This window comes from Austrofundulus limnaeus, unplaced genomic scaffold, assembly GCF_001266775.1.
Source record: "Austrofundulus limnaeus strain Quisiro unplaced genomic scaffold, Austrofundulus_limnaeus-1.0 Scaffold237, whole genome shotgun sequence".
NCBI lineage: Eukaryota > Metazoa > Chordata > Actinopteri > Cyprinodontiformes > Rivulidae > Austrofundulus > Austrofundulus limnaeus.
The window spans coordinates 502187-516155 of record NW_013952639.1 but is presented as its reverse complement, the minus strand read 5'-3'; the positions used below and the strand labels follow the sequence as shown (position 1 = coordinate 516155).

The following is a 13969-nucleotide window of genomic DNA, read 5'->3' as shown; positions in this document are numbered from 1 at the left end:
ATTTGTAGGTGACCAAATACTTATTTTCCACCATTATTTGCAAAAAAATTCTTTAAAAATCAGACAAAATGATTTTCTCAAATTTTTTTTTCACATTTTGTCTCTCATAGTTGAGGTCTACCTATGATGTCAATTACAGGCCTCTCTCATCTTTTTAAGTGGGAGAACTTGCACAATTGGTGACTGACTAAATACTTATTTTCCCCACTGTATCTCAGCTTAAGTATATTGGTTATTGTTAAGTCGATTAGCAAAGGCTTTAAGAAATGACTGAACTGAGAATTGATTTTAAATCAAATCAAATCACTTTGAAACCTGTGACACCTTCAGATTCACAAACCAAAAATAAATATATTAAAATAAGTAACAGAAGCCATTTTCCAAATATTTTAGGAACAACGAGTTCTGTACCTCCCAAATTACCAACGGATGTCTTAATCCCATAATGCTCACTTCGCCCCTCCAGGAAAAGACACCACATGTGGCTGTTGTTTATTTCAGGCACTCTGTCTGCTGCTATAAGTGCAAATGACTAAGTATACAAATGCTGGCACAGCTTTTGAATTAGTTAACCATTTTTAGCATCAAAATAAGGAGGGTGCAGAGCCAAACTGACAGATAAACAACAGTGCAGCTATGCAAGCTGGTGCAGCTCTCCCAGAAATCTCAAATGGAGCTGAAATTGGACACCATTTTCCCAGGCACTCTCACCCCTTCCTGTCTAATGATAGCTAGCAGGGGGAGGAAGGAAGTGGCAGTAGACATTAGGGGGCCAAATAGGCCTACTTTAATGTACACCGTCTGATGCCAAGCCAAGTCCATTCCCATCAGTAGCTGTGTTCAACCTCCAGGTCTTCAGAAAACTGCAGTACTCACGAACAGGAAAATTACCTTGATTTTGACAGCTTCTCCTAAACAATAGAAAGTCAGCTCCACTTCCCAAAGGTATACAAAACAAAAGATAACAGATAAAAGTGTCTAATTCAGAAAGTCACAAAGGGAATTAACTTTTTTCTTTGTGTTTACAAGTTGTCCCACAAACATCAATTTCTACTCGCTATCTAAAAGCTCTGGGGTCATGTGTGACGGCGAGTCCTGCAGTCTTAAATTACACCACAACATCAACTGTCCTGAGTCGGAGTAAGATAAATTATGGTTATAAAGAAAAAAAGACAACAACACTTAAAAGCACCGATCAAACAAGATCCCCCAGGTAAAAGCAGGGCAGAGGCCCTGTGAAAAGAAAATACACATAAATGTCAACACAGTGTATGAAAAGCACGCTATCAACCTTTTATTACCCATCAGCGGAACATTTCAAATGGTTTATAAATCTGTTGAAGCAAAAGAAACGTATATCAAAAAACATGAGTAAAAATAGGTACGAGACCAGAAACGGTCATGGAATTGTGGAAAAATACATCGAATTTTCATGACTGCAATGGTTTGAAATTGCATCAAATATTATTAAAGTAACTCATCTTGAAAATCTGTTTGTTTTAGTTTGTTTTATAAGAGATGGTGAGAGAAGCACTAGTGAGGAAACTTGTTAATGTCTTACCTGCAGTAGATAGCAGTCAGCACAATTTCAGTGCAGAATAAAGAAAATCTAATAAATGGTCTGAATGAGGCCAACAGAAGAGGAGTTGTTTGTCTTTTTTAGGCAAGAGACATCAAAGCAAATCAAGCAATATTTTATTTTCTGCTTTTTTTTCTCAATTCAAAATTAAAAAGAATTTGTTCTGAAATGAAAAATGCTTCCTGGATGGTTCATCGAACATTATCAACTACAGAAAAAAAAAACAACCTCCAATTGCGTTGTTTTTTGAAACTTTTTTGAATTTGCCAAGATCTGGATTATCGAGAATTTACACTAGTTTTAATATGGTGATTGGATCTACAATATGGTACATTTCTCAAAATGCTACTTTAAAAATACTGTACCACTATTTTTTCATACTGTTTGATGCAAAATCAGATAAACTTTTCCTGTTTTAGGCTAATTAGAATTACCAACATTGTTTATCTTTGCTACATGCCAGAATAATGAGAGAATTTTATAAGGCAATTTTTATTACTTTCTTCCAAGTCAAAAGTTTAAATCCACTTAGATAGTATTTGGTATCATTGGCCTTAAAGTGCATGACTTGGGCCAAACATTTTGGATCTCCTTCCACCAGCTTCTCACAATAACTGGCAGGAAATTTGTCCCATTGCTCCTGACAGAACTGGTCTAACTGAGCCATGTTTGCAGGCCACCTTGCTCTGAGGCATTTTCAGCTTTTCCTATAAATCTTCGATAGGATTGAGATCAGGGCTTTGTGATCGCCACTCCAAAACATTGACTTTGTTCTCCTTGAACCACTTTGTAACCAGTTTGGCAGTATGCTTCAGGTCACTGTCCATTTGGAAGATCCATTGGCACCTAAGCTTGAGATGTTGCGTCAGTATTTCCACATAACGTTCTTTCCTCACAATGGGCCTCATGCAAGAACCGTTCGTACGCACAGATTTGTTCTTAAGTTGCGCGTACGAGTGATTTAAGAGAATTTGTGGCATTCACCAATGTTTTCGTATTCTAAGATTTTTTTCAGATACGAACAAAATTCACGAGTGGTCCAGACCTGTYGTATATTTTACSAGCAGTCAGTCTGCTGTTATCCAGACGGGTTTTCYTCMHTAAKAACTTTATATTTCGTTATTTAGAAAATATTTCAAGTTGAAAATAAATCACACTCCATAATTATGTTGACAGTAGGTTATTCTGTTTGAACTGGAATTAGATTTTAACGACATAAATTGATTAGATTAAGTTAAATTGTCGTTTAATGCTGTTGTATAACACTACAATATTAACATGAAGATCTCAAACTAAAAAACAACTTAAATTATGCATTGAAGTTAGGAGACGTTTTAAAATGCGTCTTTTCAGAATCGCATCTGTCACTTACGACTGCAGGGAAGGGGTAGTGGTGTGCAACCACCCTTCTTCTGAATAAATGTAAACACAGTAACACAGTTGTTTACACTTAAATTAAAAATATTTGACCAGAGAAAAACCGGAGCTGGACTAGAGAGAGATGAATATGATTTATATTTTTRYTTCTRTGRCTGTAACGACCCACAGGAGACACGACATTAACAGCACATTTCATTYCTTTAAGCAGCTCCTTTAATTCCACGACACTGCTAAAGAGAACAGATTTTCTTTTCTTGATCTCGGAGAGCAGGACTACAATCTCCGAACTCGTAAAGTTCTTCTTTTTTACTTTGCCAAGTCATTTATGAATGGACACTTCCTGGTATGTGGGGCAGGAAACATAGCCTTATATGGTGTTTTTGGGGTGGTAATTATGCTAATCTCCTCTCGTGTGCACGAGCAGCTGGATAGAACAGGTGGAATTTACGCAGCTCATTTACACACTTTTCCTGAAGATAGAAGAGTTTGTTGAATCTGACGTGACATGTTCGTACGAACCCTTCGTACGAACAAAAGTAAGAGAAATTTAGGATAAGAATACGAACATGTTCTTGCATGAGGCCCATTGTCATCTATTTGTGAAGTCCACCAGGAAGTCTCATTTAGATATTTACGTACTGTAATGCTAACGATTAGATTAAATATACAACCTATATAAGAAATTAAGTCATTGCAAAAATTTTCATAAGTTTATAAGTTTGTTAAGAGAAAGAGTTGTTATAACCTTAAAGGGACAGAAATATTAGTAAAACCCAAATTCAGAACTAGTTTGAAGGAACGGTGTACTTTAATTCAAGGAATAAAACTTTGGAATAACTTGGAGTGATGTAAAAACTGCAGGATCGTTGTGTACATTTAAGAAAATTATAAAAGTTGGATTGTTAAAGAAATATGAAACAGTATAAAGTGTTTCTATATAGAATGTTGTTCTAGAGGGATTTGATGTTCTTGTCTTTTGTTTTGTTAATAACAGATTGTTTTTGTAATATGAACTTATTCTTGGGAAAAAGGGGCAGATATATGTACGTATACATTTTCTCATTTTTCTTTTTATAATTTTCTTTTTGTTGTATATAAAGTTATTTGTTTTGTTTTAATGAAATGAATAAATTGAATTGAATTGAAGTCTAAAATGTTATAGTGTGACAGGGTCTTTAACTGCAAGTTCTTGTACACAAACTTTCATCACATTACATTAAAAAAAACTTGAGATGTTAAGTCTTGAAAGCAGGTTCATGCAGCCAGAATAGTTCTGGTTCAGTAACTTTGAATCCATCTACAACAAATGTGTAGTGTTCTTTTATAAATCCTCTTTCTTTAGAAGGATTCAACCTAAACTCAGAGAAATCTGGATATAACTGGTAAAAAAAAAAACTTCTTGAAGTATTTAAACAGAAGCCATTTACATGTCCCCACAGATTATTATGAGGTGAGACATAATGTTTCTTTAACTAAAGCTTAAACCAGAAAAACAAAATAATCTTTTTCCAAGAACCTGGAGAATAGCAATTATTTAAATATTAAAATAACTTTCATGGCTGAATATAAAGATTCACACCAATATCAGCTGACGTTTTGATTGCATGCTGCCACTTCAGTGCATAGTTAATATCTTTTCATAGTACCAATATCCATCCTGGACTGCAAATTAGATATATGCAATGCATTTTTTTTATTACTTTGGTATTTTAAGACACTTGAAAGCGGGGGATTGAATGAAGGAAACTTTAAGCTGTAGGACAAAACAAAGGTCTTTTTGTGTGCCAGGTTGATGAAAGCCAGTCTTAAAAAAACACCACTGGAGTGATATTTATGCTTACCTCTTTTTTCATATATATAATCCCCATTCTGTGTAATACATACCAAAAGGCTGAAGTATAGTCCTAACTAATTTAAATCACCAAAGGTAAAATCACAAGGAAGAAAAGGACGCACATAAATCCTCTTTTGATGAGGAATCAAAACTGTATGAGGAGACTTTACAGACAAATCTTGAGCTTAAGCTTTATTAAAAATTGGCTGTCCTCATTTTCCTTTTTGTCGGGTTTTTGTACAACATAATTATATAAAGCTCAAACTAAAACAGGTGTGTGATGTGGTGGTTTGAGAAGGGATGATCTTGTTCGTATTTATAGGAGAAAATAAAGTTTATCTCTGTGATGACGTGCTATCCGGGGGATATTTGAATCCAGGCTCCAAATAGACGTTTTGCAGTAACAGAGAAGAGAATCGATTTACAGTCGACTCCGTGTTTGTTCTGCAGAACCCGTCTCGTTTGTGTGACGCTCAGTTGCATCTCTTGCCATCTCAACCGCTTCAAAAATAAATCCTTCACAACTGCTTCTGAAATGAGCAACACTGTTTAAACTTTAGGACCGGAACAGAAGAAAACGTCTAATTGCCGTGAAGGAGATCTCATTTTCTTTACAATACATCCTGTTTGGTGTGTAGAAAATGTTGCATTTTGCAGCAAAAATATAAAAATCAAAAACGTGTACTGTACATGCTTACAGCCTCGCTCGATACGTTTCAAGCTGTGTAGCTGAATGGGATTGTTTGCAGAAAAGATGGATTGTGTAATGACATTTGAGTTCACAGAGATTTGCACCGAAAGGAGCTCTGGGCTTCAGCCTCAGGAAAGACAATCCAAACAAGTCAGCCTCTAAAATCACACCTAATGACTGATGATGTAACCATTACTCATCTTGTTTTCCGCGGGAATACTGGCACAAATTAGCCATAATTCCAGAAATCTATACAATGCTTTAAGCCCCATGCGTTGTCGGAGCACTGGCAATATCTTTGCAATTGCTTAATTTTTCCATTTCATCCTCAGTTCGCCTTAATCTGCGTAAGCCTCTGAGCTTGCTTTCAGAAAAGGTAATAAAACTTGCAAGGCTGTGTGCCTCAGTGCTACACAAAGACGTGCTGGAGGATTGATGGTGTGGGCTGATGAATAAACAGTTGTTACCTCCAAACATGTCCGTCCATCTCTCCTCCTCCCTCCCAGACAGTAACTACGCAGAGATTTAAAAGCCTACACTAAGACTGACTGAGCCCTGGTGAGCTCTCCTCTGCCAGAAAAATACATCTTTTGGGAAAATATCAGAAGAAAGATCTCAAATGGCAACAATGGTCGTCTGTGTTCTCCCACACAAAAGGGAGGAGGCAAGAAGCTGACAGGCTGGCCTGCTGGCTGTCTTCAGAGCAGAATGAGCGACTGCGCCCTGCTGTCATCCTTAGTCTGCTGCTGGTGGACAGACGATGGTGGGCTCGTCGGGACAGCCGCTAAGGTCAAATGTCACCGAGATGTAAAGGCAGCGTGACCTGAAAGCTGACAGCAACTTGGGCGGCATCAAGAAACAACACAGAGGAGAAGAATGTGCACCGAGTCCACGTTACAGACAAGATGTGGGATATGAGGCTGCAGGAAAATCAACCCCCAAACTAGAAACAGTTCAGATGTTAAAGTGCCTTTGGCATTAATTTTTTTTAAAATGACAGTGATAAAATATTGTAAAAAATAAATAAATAAAAATAACGCCACTGAGATGAACAACTGTTGAGATATTTGCTTGTGCAGCAACAGGAAGTGATGTCAAAGAGGAATGTCTGAATGCAAACGGCGTTGCTACAATAACTAACAAGAGACTAGAAGAATCTGATGTTATTATTTTGTCTCTATCAAAGAAATGAAGAAGAGTCAGAAATTAAAGGGCCAATATTATGTGTTTCTTAGGCATATATTCAAATACTATACCAATATAAAGTATCTATGTCACCTTTAGTTGTTATTAAAATGCTGTTTTTATTTTTAAATAGAAAATAAACTTATCTTCTCATCACTTCCTCTTCTAAACGCCTTGAAATTGGCCTCTGTCTCTTTAAGAACCTCCTTCTATTTGTTTGTTTGTTAAATAACATTGTTTCAATAAACAAAGACCAGAGAGTTCCCTTTTTTATAAAGTTCCCTTTTGATGTCACTTCCTGTTTCACTTTGACTGAGGCAGGTGCAAAAGAAAATATGCAGTTATGTGCATTATTAAAGGGGCAATATCATGTAAAATCAACTTTTTTGAGTTTTTTATCATGTTATAATGTTATACTCTCATAACAAACAGGCCCAAAGCCTTGCTCTGACTCTTTCATGCATGTTTGAGAAATCCTGCAGTGTTTTTAGGAAGACATGCTGAGGAGCAAAACGACAGGTGGGGACCAGAAACGCCCCTGGGACGTGTCTTTAAGCCGAACTTCCTCATGGCAGAGCGCACCCCCCCATCCCCACACACCCCGCCCATGACTCCAGCAGGCTCTCGGGTGAAACTGAAAGTGAAACTTAACTGTCTGCTGAGCTCTCAACATTAGTTCTCACTCAGTGAAGCTCTTTTCAGATTAAAAATACCTTTGAGGAAATGTATTTTCAGATGCCAAGTAAACTGCACCATAGCGCACGCGCAAACACCCACCCCCCCGCGCGCACACGAGCTCCCCGCGTGCGAACCCCCCCCTCCCCCCACCGAACGGGACAGAACAGAAGCAGAAGGAGGTTCTTAAAGAGACAGAGGCCAATTTCAAGGCGTTTAGAAGAGGAACTGATGAGAAGATAAGTTTATTTTCTATTTAAACATAAAAACAGCATTTTAATAACAACCAAAGGTGACATAGATACTTTATTATGGTATAGTATTTAAATATATGCCTGAGAAACACATAATATTACCCCTTTAAGTTTCCTAAATACAAAGCTGTTTTTTTTTTTTTTGTTGCTGTTTTGTATTTGAAGGACATGTATGTCATGGGCACTTTAAGATTAGTCTGATGCAGAGCACCGAACATTTTTCTTTCTTCATATTCAACATGAAAGGCATCAAACTTTTAATCCAAACACAATCATCTTTCTAATTACTCGACAAGAGTTAATTGCATTCTCCAAAACGTAATTGGTTTTCTGCAGGTATGTTTACGAGAAGGAAAGCTGGAATAAGTATCAGTGGGTCTGAATAATTTATGTTGCAGAGGATGATGAAGACGAAAAATAAAAAATAAAGAAAGTGAAGGACAACGCTTGAGCAGTAAATAATATAAACAGCAAAAGCTGCTCATCTCAGCAACAATGCAACTAGAACGTCACAATGTGGCTGAATCACAGCAAGATTCATTAAACCTGGAGGAGCAAAACGAAAATAAAATCTTAAACAGAAGACTTTAACGTGAAAAGATTCAAAGTGACTTTTGATTCAAAGCACGTTCTGAAGAGCGACACACAGAGATGGTAATGTGCACGAGTGCGTGGCTTTTCTCCGAGCGCACACCCCCGGTGTGTAACAAAATGATAGATGCTATTGGATTCGTTAAGCAGAGCGTTTCCCTGGCAACAGTGCCTTACCCCTCTCCTCCGACTTTGGTGATCTTGAGGCGAAAGTCCACAGAGTTGAGGTTGGGAGGCTTCCACTTGAGGATATCATCACACCTCCCAGCCTTGTATCTCTGCAGGAAGAGAAGGAAGATAAAAATACACATTAAACATCAAGCCTGTCAAAATGATGCACCGGGGAGGAGATGGCTGAAACATTTTTAGGTAAGAATTAACTAAAAACACTCAGAGAAATTGGTTTTATTATAAAATACAGTCAGTATTTAATGGATATTTGATAAAAAAATAATTTGCTAATGACAGATATATGGTAACATTGTTTTTTTTTTTAAATCAAGAACAAATCTAAATATACTTATGCACAATGAGTCAATGTTATTTATTTATTTTTTGTATCACAACTACGTTTCACACCGAGTATCTGTATGACACAACCCAAGCAACACGCTTCCCTCCGTTGCTTCGATTATTCATGCGGGCCTGACATTTCGAAGGACGTGAATCTCGTGCACCGAAACAGGAGGAATGTAAAGGAGTGACGGACGGGTGGAGGCGGGAACAGATGACCAAATTCTGTCACTGTCAGGTTGCCAGGGAACAGTAAGGAAATGTGTGGAGAACGGACAGGATTCCTCAGGAGAACCTGGACTGTCACAGTCCATGAATAAACGAGGAGGTCCTGACTCCGCCCACGCACACCCACAAATACAGGGCTATGGTCAGTTAAACGATTGAAGCTGGAGAAACACCAAAAAAACACACTTTTTTTAATGCAAAGCGTGATGTCTGAGTGTTCCAAAGCTGTTAGTGTGTTTTCATTTTTGCTACAGATTTTAAATTCTTTAGGTTGAGCCAAGAATTCCCAGAAGTTCTTCTTATTTTCTGCGTTTCCCTCATCTTTATTTTTAGATTTCTGATAGAACCTCAGGAGAAGTTCTGAACACTTAAAATGTGTTGTCCCAGTTTGTTAATCAAAAAATATGACAAATGAGGCAATGACACCTGAATTTATCTATGATTACACAATTCTGTAGATGTTCAATTAATCATGTATCAGGCAGTGCTCCAAGTATCATTAGATACTGTATATGTGCCATGATAATGCTATTCTATTCTATTCTATTCTATTCTATTCTATTCTATTCTATTCTATTCTATTCTATTCTATTCTATTCTATAAAACCAGAATCCAAAGTAACAACTACTTTTTGACTACTTAGCCAATTTATTAGATAAGCCACAGATTCAAAATGTCATTTTCTCCCGACTTTGTTAAATATGATCAATTATGAAACAAAACCAAACATTTTCAAAGACTTTTGGGACATTTAGGGCTGGGCGGTATGACCTCAAATTCAGATCACGGTAAAAATTGAATCCCATCACGGTAACGGTGTATATCGCTGTAGAAAATTATCATAAAAAGCAAAGATAATGTAATTTGTAGAGCATTTATTTTGCAGAAAACTGTAATCATAATCAAACCCAGCATTTTTGCTGCAGTGCAAATGAACATAACAGAAGTACAAAAGAATGTTTTATATATATTGCAAAACAGTTTCAACAACAAACAAAAACAGGTCTCAAATTTTCAACAATATAAAAATAAAGTGGATGTTATAACCAGTACTTCAAGTAAAATTAGTCATTTAGACAAAAAACATTGAAAGTTGATATAAGTTGCCTAAAATGTTATAGTGTGACAGGACCTTAAGATGCATAGTCCTGTCGTAAAATAATTTCAGATAACTGGAATGTAAGTGTGGTGAAGCCAAATAAATGTAATATCTGCCTGCCATACATGAGCTTCTGCCTGCTGAACTGACCCACTGCTGCTCTGCTGTGCGCTCATCTTCATCATCAAAGCAGAACTGTTACATTAGCAAGATGGATTTATGACTGAACGAACATCCACATCTTTTTATCATCTCTGTGGGTAACAAAACATAAAAACAAGTTTTTTTCTCTGACAACTCGGGTGTAAAAAACTATGGTTGTTAAAGCTTCGCTCTGCGCGACGTGCAGCAGGAGGGAGGAGGAAATAATCCCACGACACGACGTAACTTTTCTACAGCGAGAGGGGGGATTTTGAGGATTTATTCTCTCTGTAAGTGTTTTAAAATGTTATATTTCTTCATTTATTTTCATTATTATTTCATTTCTCAGGTGTCTCTGCACTCTCAGCCATGCTGACACAGGTGYGATGACGTAACTGACGACAGGACGGTAGAGGGTCAATTTCTACCGTAGGCCAACTTCATATTGTTTCTACCGTCTATGGCAAATACTGCGCAGACCTACAGTATATTTAAATAAACACCACACAAAGACAACAAAACAAATCAATAAAAAACTGCTCAAGTAGTGGTGATACTGTTTACAACCCAGCAACAATGAGCCGCATTTGTTTCTAAACCACGGAAACGTAACATTTTAAAATTTGCTGTTAATATTACAATAAAATTAAATATGCATAAATCCACTCAGAGCAACAAACATTTCTAAGCTTCAAATTTTTACATGCATCCCTAAAATTGTTAAAACGTTCACTATATTTTCTGAAATGTTGAAACTGCGTGGTGCGACTGATGGCACCCAGAGCATGCATGAGCCTGAGGAGGCATTCAGAGGTATTCAGGATTGTTCCCTAGCCTGCATGCTGAAATATGTACGCCATCCGTTTTAAACCAAACTGATATTTGCTGTGAATGGAGCCAGAGGAGCCATGGCAACAACTCTACGAAAACCCAATCAGGCTGCAGGTAGAACAAGCGTACAACCTTCAAATTCATTTCCACGTGAAAATGTGCCGCCTGATGCACTTGTGCTTTCATAACTATTGTCGGTCTAGTCAATAAGTGAGTGAGGAAAAAAAAAAGCTTTATTACTGAAGTGCAAAAGAGTGTGTCTGGCTCGACCTTGTCGTCAGGAACATATCTACCGTCTATCAAATTCATTTTCATGTAATGATGAACCATTCCACATGAATTACCTGCTGTTTTCAGGGTAGAAATTCAGAGGCTGTGGCTGTCAGAGTGGAAAACAAACAGATCAACACAGTGCCAAGGCAAACATGTGCTTCAGTGATGTATAGTGTTTAAAAGGAGAGAAAAACACACATACAACATCCGACACATCTGTCAGGCTACATAAAAAAAAAATCTAAACTTTATGCCAACAAAGTAAAACAAGTAGAAATCTGATTTTGAATTTATCTGCTTTGTGGTTACTGAATAACTCTTTATAAAGTCTAAGAAAATGGAACTGGTTTCAGAATCAAAACACTTGGTTAATCCCAGGGGGGACTGGGTTTGTTACAATAGCTCCAGCAACACTTTAAAGATAAGTAATAATTAGAGCTAAAAGTCCTAGAGAAAGAATAATCACAAGTTTGAGATCCCGTCGTATTTGTATGTACAGAATGAATTCATAAAGTTTGCTTTGCTCTTTTTGTCAAATTTACATATTTCACAGAGCAATCTGTTTAACTTTAGCTAAACAAAGCCATTTCTACATTACTGAATAATAAAAATACCTTACTCTGTCAGCAGGCTCTGCTTCTTATTCAAACATCTAACAGTAACAGAGCTCACATGTCCAACTGTCTTCAGGAAACAATGACAGCTAACTACAAAAGCCATGAAAAGAAAGTTGCAACATTTTCATGAACTCTGCATTTCTAGATCCTGTTGAAAAGCGATAAAAAAATACTTGACTGTGCAACCTTTCAAAAAATAAATAAATAAAAAGCAGCGGGACGTTGAGTGCAGGAGCTTATCTAAGCTGACTTTGCAGTTGAACTTTCAAGATTTAAACTTTGTGACTTTAAACAGCGACTGTCTTTAAAAAGCTCATTGCAGCTCTTTGCGAAAAGAGAACGTCTGAAAAATTGCAATGCAGACAAAATTAAACTGCAGTTGTTGGAAGTTATATTCATTTCTATAATAGGGACAAAAACAGCTTTAGGTGTGTTATTGTGGTAAAGATACAACTGAGATGCATTTTATTGCTTGGCTTCTCTGCTTTGTTTCCACTGCAGATGTTATTACTTTAACATGGACGGGATAAGCTGCTCATCATAACTTCCCTGTGTGTAAAGTGGTCATTGAACTGTCTGACATTGTGTCTGTCTGTGAATGGGCAAGTGTTTTACATCTTTTCAGAGACGAATCAACCGTGTGTGGCAAAGCTCACCTCTAATCTCGTTTCTCCACAAACCCTGGTTTTGAATTTAAAATTCATGCACATATACGACATCCTCACACCCACATAGGGCACCTATGTCTTACATTATGGTATTCATGGACACTTCTGTAAATGTGTGAAGATTTTCTGAACACTGCATGCCCAACATAGATGCAGATTGTACAAGCTGCCATGTGGGGAGCAAAAAAAAAAACAAAAAAAAAAAACGCTCTAAGGTGTTTGAATTATAAAACAGAAACAAGGTGTATACAAGTAAAATATCAATAAGTGCTTAAAATCTAATGAAGAAGTGTTGCTGTTTTTCAAGTCACCATCCTGTTGACCATTAAAGGTTTTTAGCTTCAACTGTCAGGAAAATTGATGAACATGTGAAGAAACCCTCCATCAAACTAATTTAGCTGAAACACAGGCTTCACACAGACAAAGTGGTGTGGTTGTTTGAAGAGCTACAATTAGGGAGATCTTGAACAAAAATGAGCTTCACAGTTGAGCTGCCAGAGGGGAAAAAAAAGCCATTACAACAAAACAGCATGCTAAAAATATGCCAAACAGCAACTAGATCAGTCCAGAAACTATTGGAACGACGTCAGGTTTGAAGTGTTGAGACCAAAATTAAACTTCATGCTGAAAACCAAGTCCCAGTATGAAGCGTGGAGGTGGATCTCTGATTTTTAGTCAGAACTGATGAATACAGTACGTTATCAAACCATATTAAAGGGGGAGGGGGTGTATTAGTTAAAATCAACCTCTTTTTTTTATCTTCATATCATAATGTCATTCTCCCATTAAAAATGTACCCAGAGTTCATGCATGTTGGAGAAATCCTTGAATCTCCTGTAGCCATGTGGAGCTGCCTAAACGCTTACTGGCACAACGCTCCGCCTATTTATCCAAAGCTCCTCCCTGTAGCTGAGCTCCCGCCCCAGAATACCCCTCACCCTGAGCATTGTTGTGAAGGTGTGCCGAAGTGGGAATGCTGGAAACGGTAGGAGGTTCCTAAAGAGACAGAGGGCAATCTCAAGGTGTTTTGATTTATTTTCAATATACACAACATTTTAATCCACCCCCTTTAAATGGTAAACGGTACTGAACTTATAGAGCGCTTTTCAAGTCCCTCCGGACCCCAAAGCGCTTTACACTAACAGACATTCACCCATTCACACTCACATTCACACACTGATGATGGCAAACTACACTGTAGCCACAGCTGCCCTGGGGCACACTGACAGAGGTGGGGCTGCCATGCACCGGCGCCACCGGACCCTCTGACCACCATCAGTAGGCAAGGTGGGTGAAGTGTCTTGCCCAAGGACACAACGACTGAGACGGCTGGACGGGGGATCGAACCAGCAACCTTCCGGTTCCAGGACGACACCCCTAACCAGTTAAAGGAGAACTCCTCACCCCAA

The 13969-nt window shown here is 37.8% G+C and overlaps 1 protein-coding gene across 1 annotated transcript in view; it reads right to left on the bottom strand.

Annotated features, from left to right (window-relative positions):
* The window catches only part of rngtt (RNA guanylyltransferase and 5'-phosphatase), a 105976-nt gene that overhangs the window by 18602 nt on the left and 73405 nt on the right, over positions 1–13969 (bottom strand). The window contains exon 13 of the mRNA XM_014019989.1: positions 8367–8467. Within this exon, the coding sequence (XP_013875443.1) occupies positions 8367–8467 (101 nt within the window). The remainder of the gene's footprint in view (positions 1–8366; positions 8468–13969) is intronic.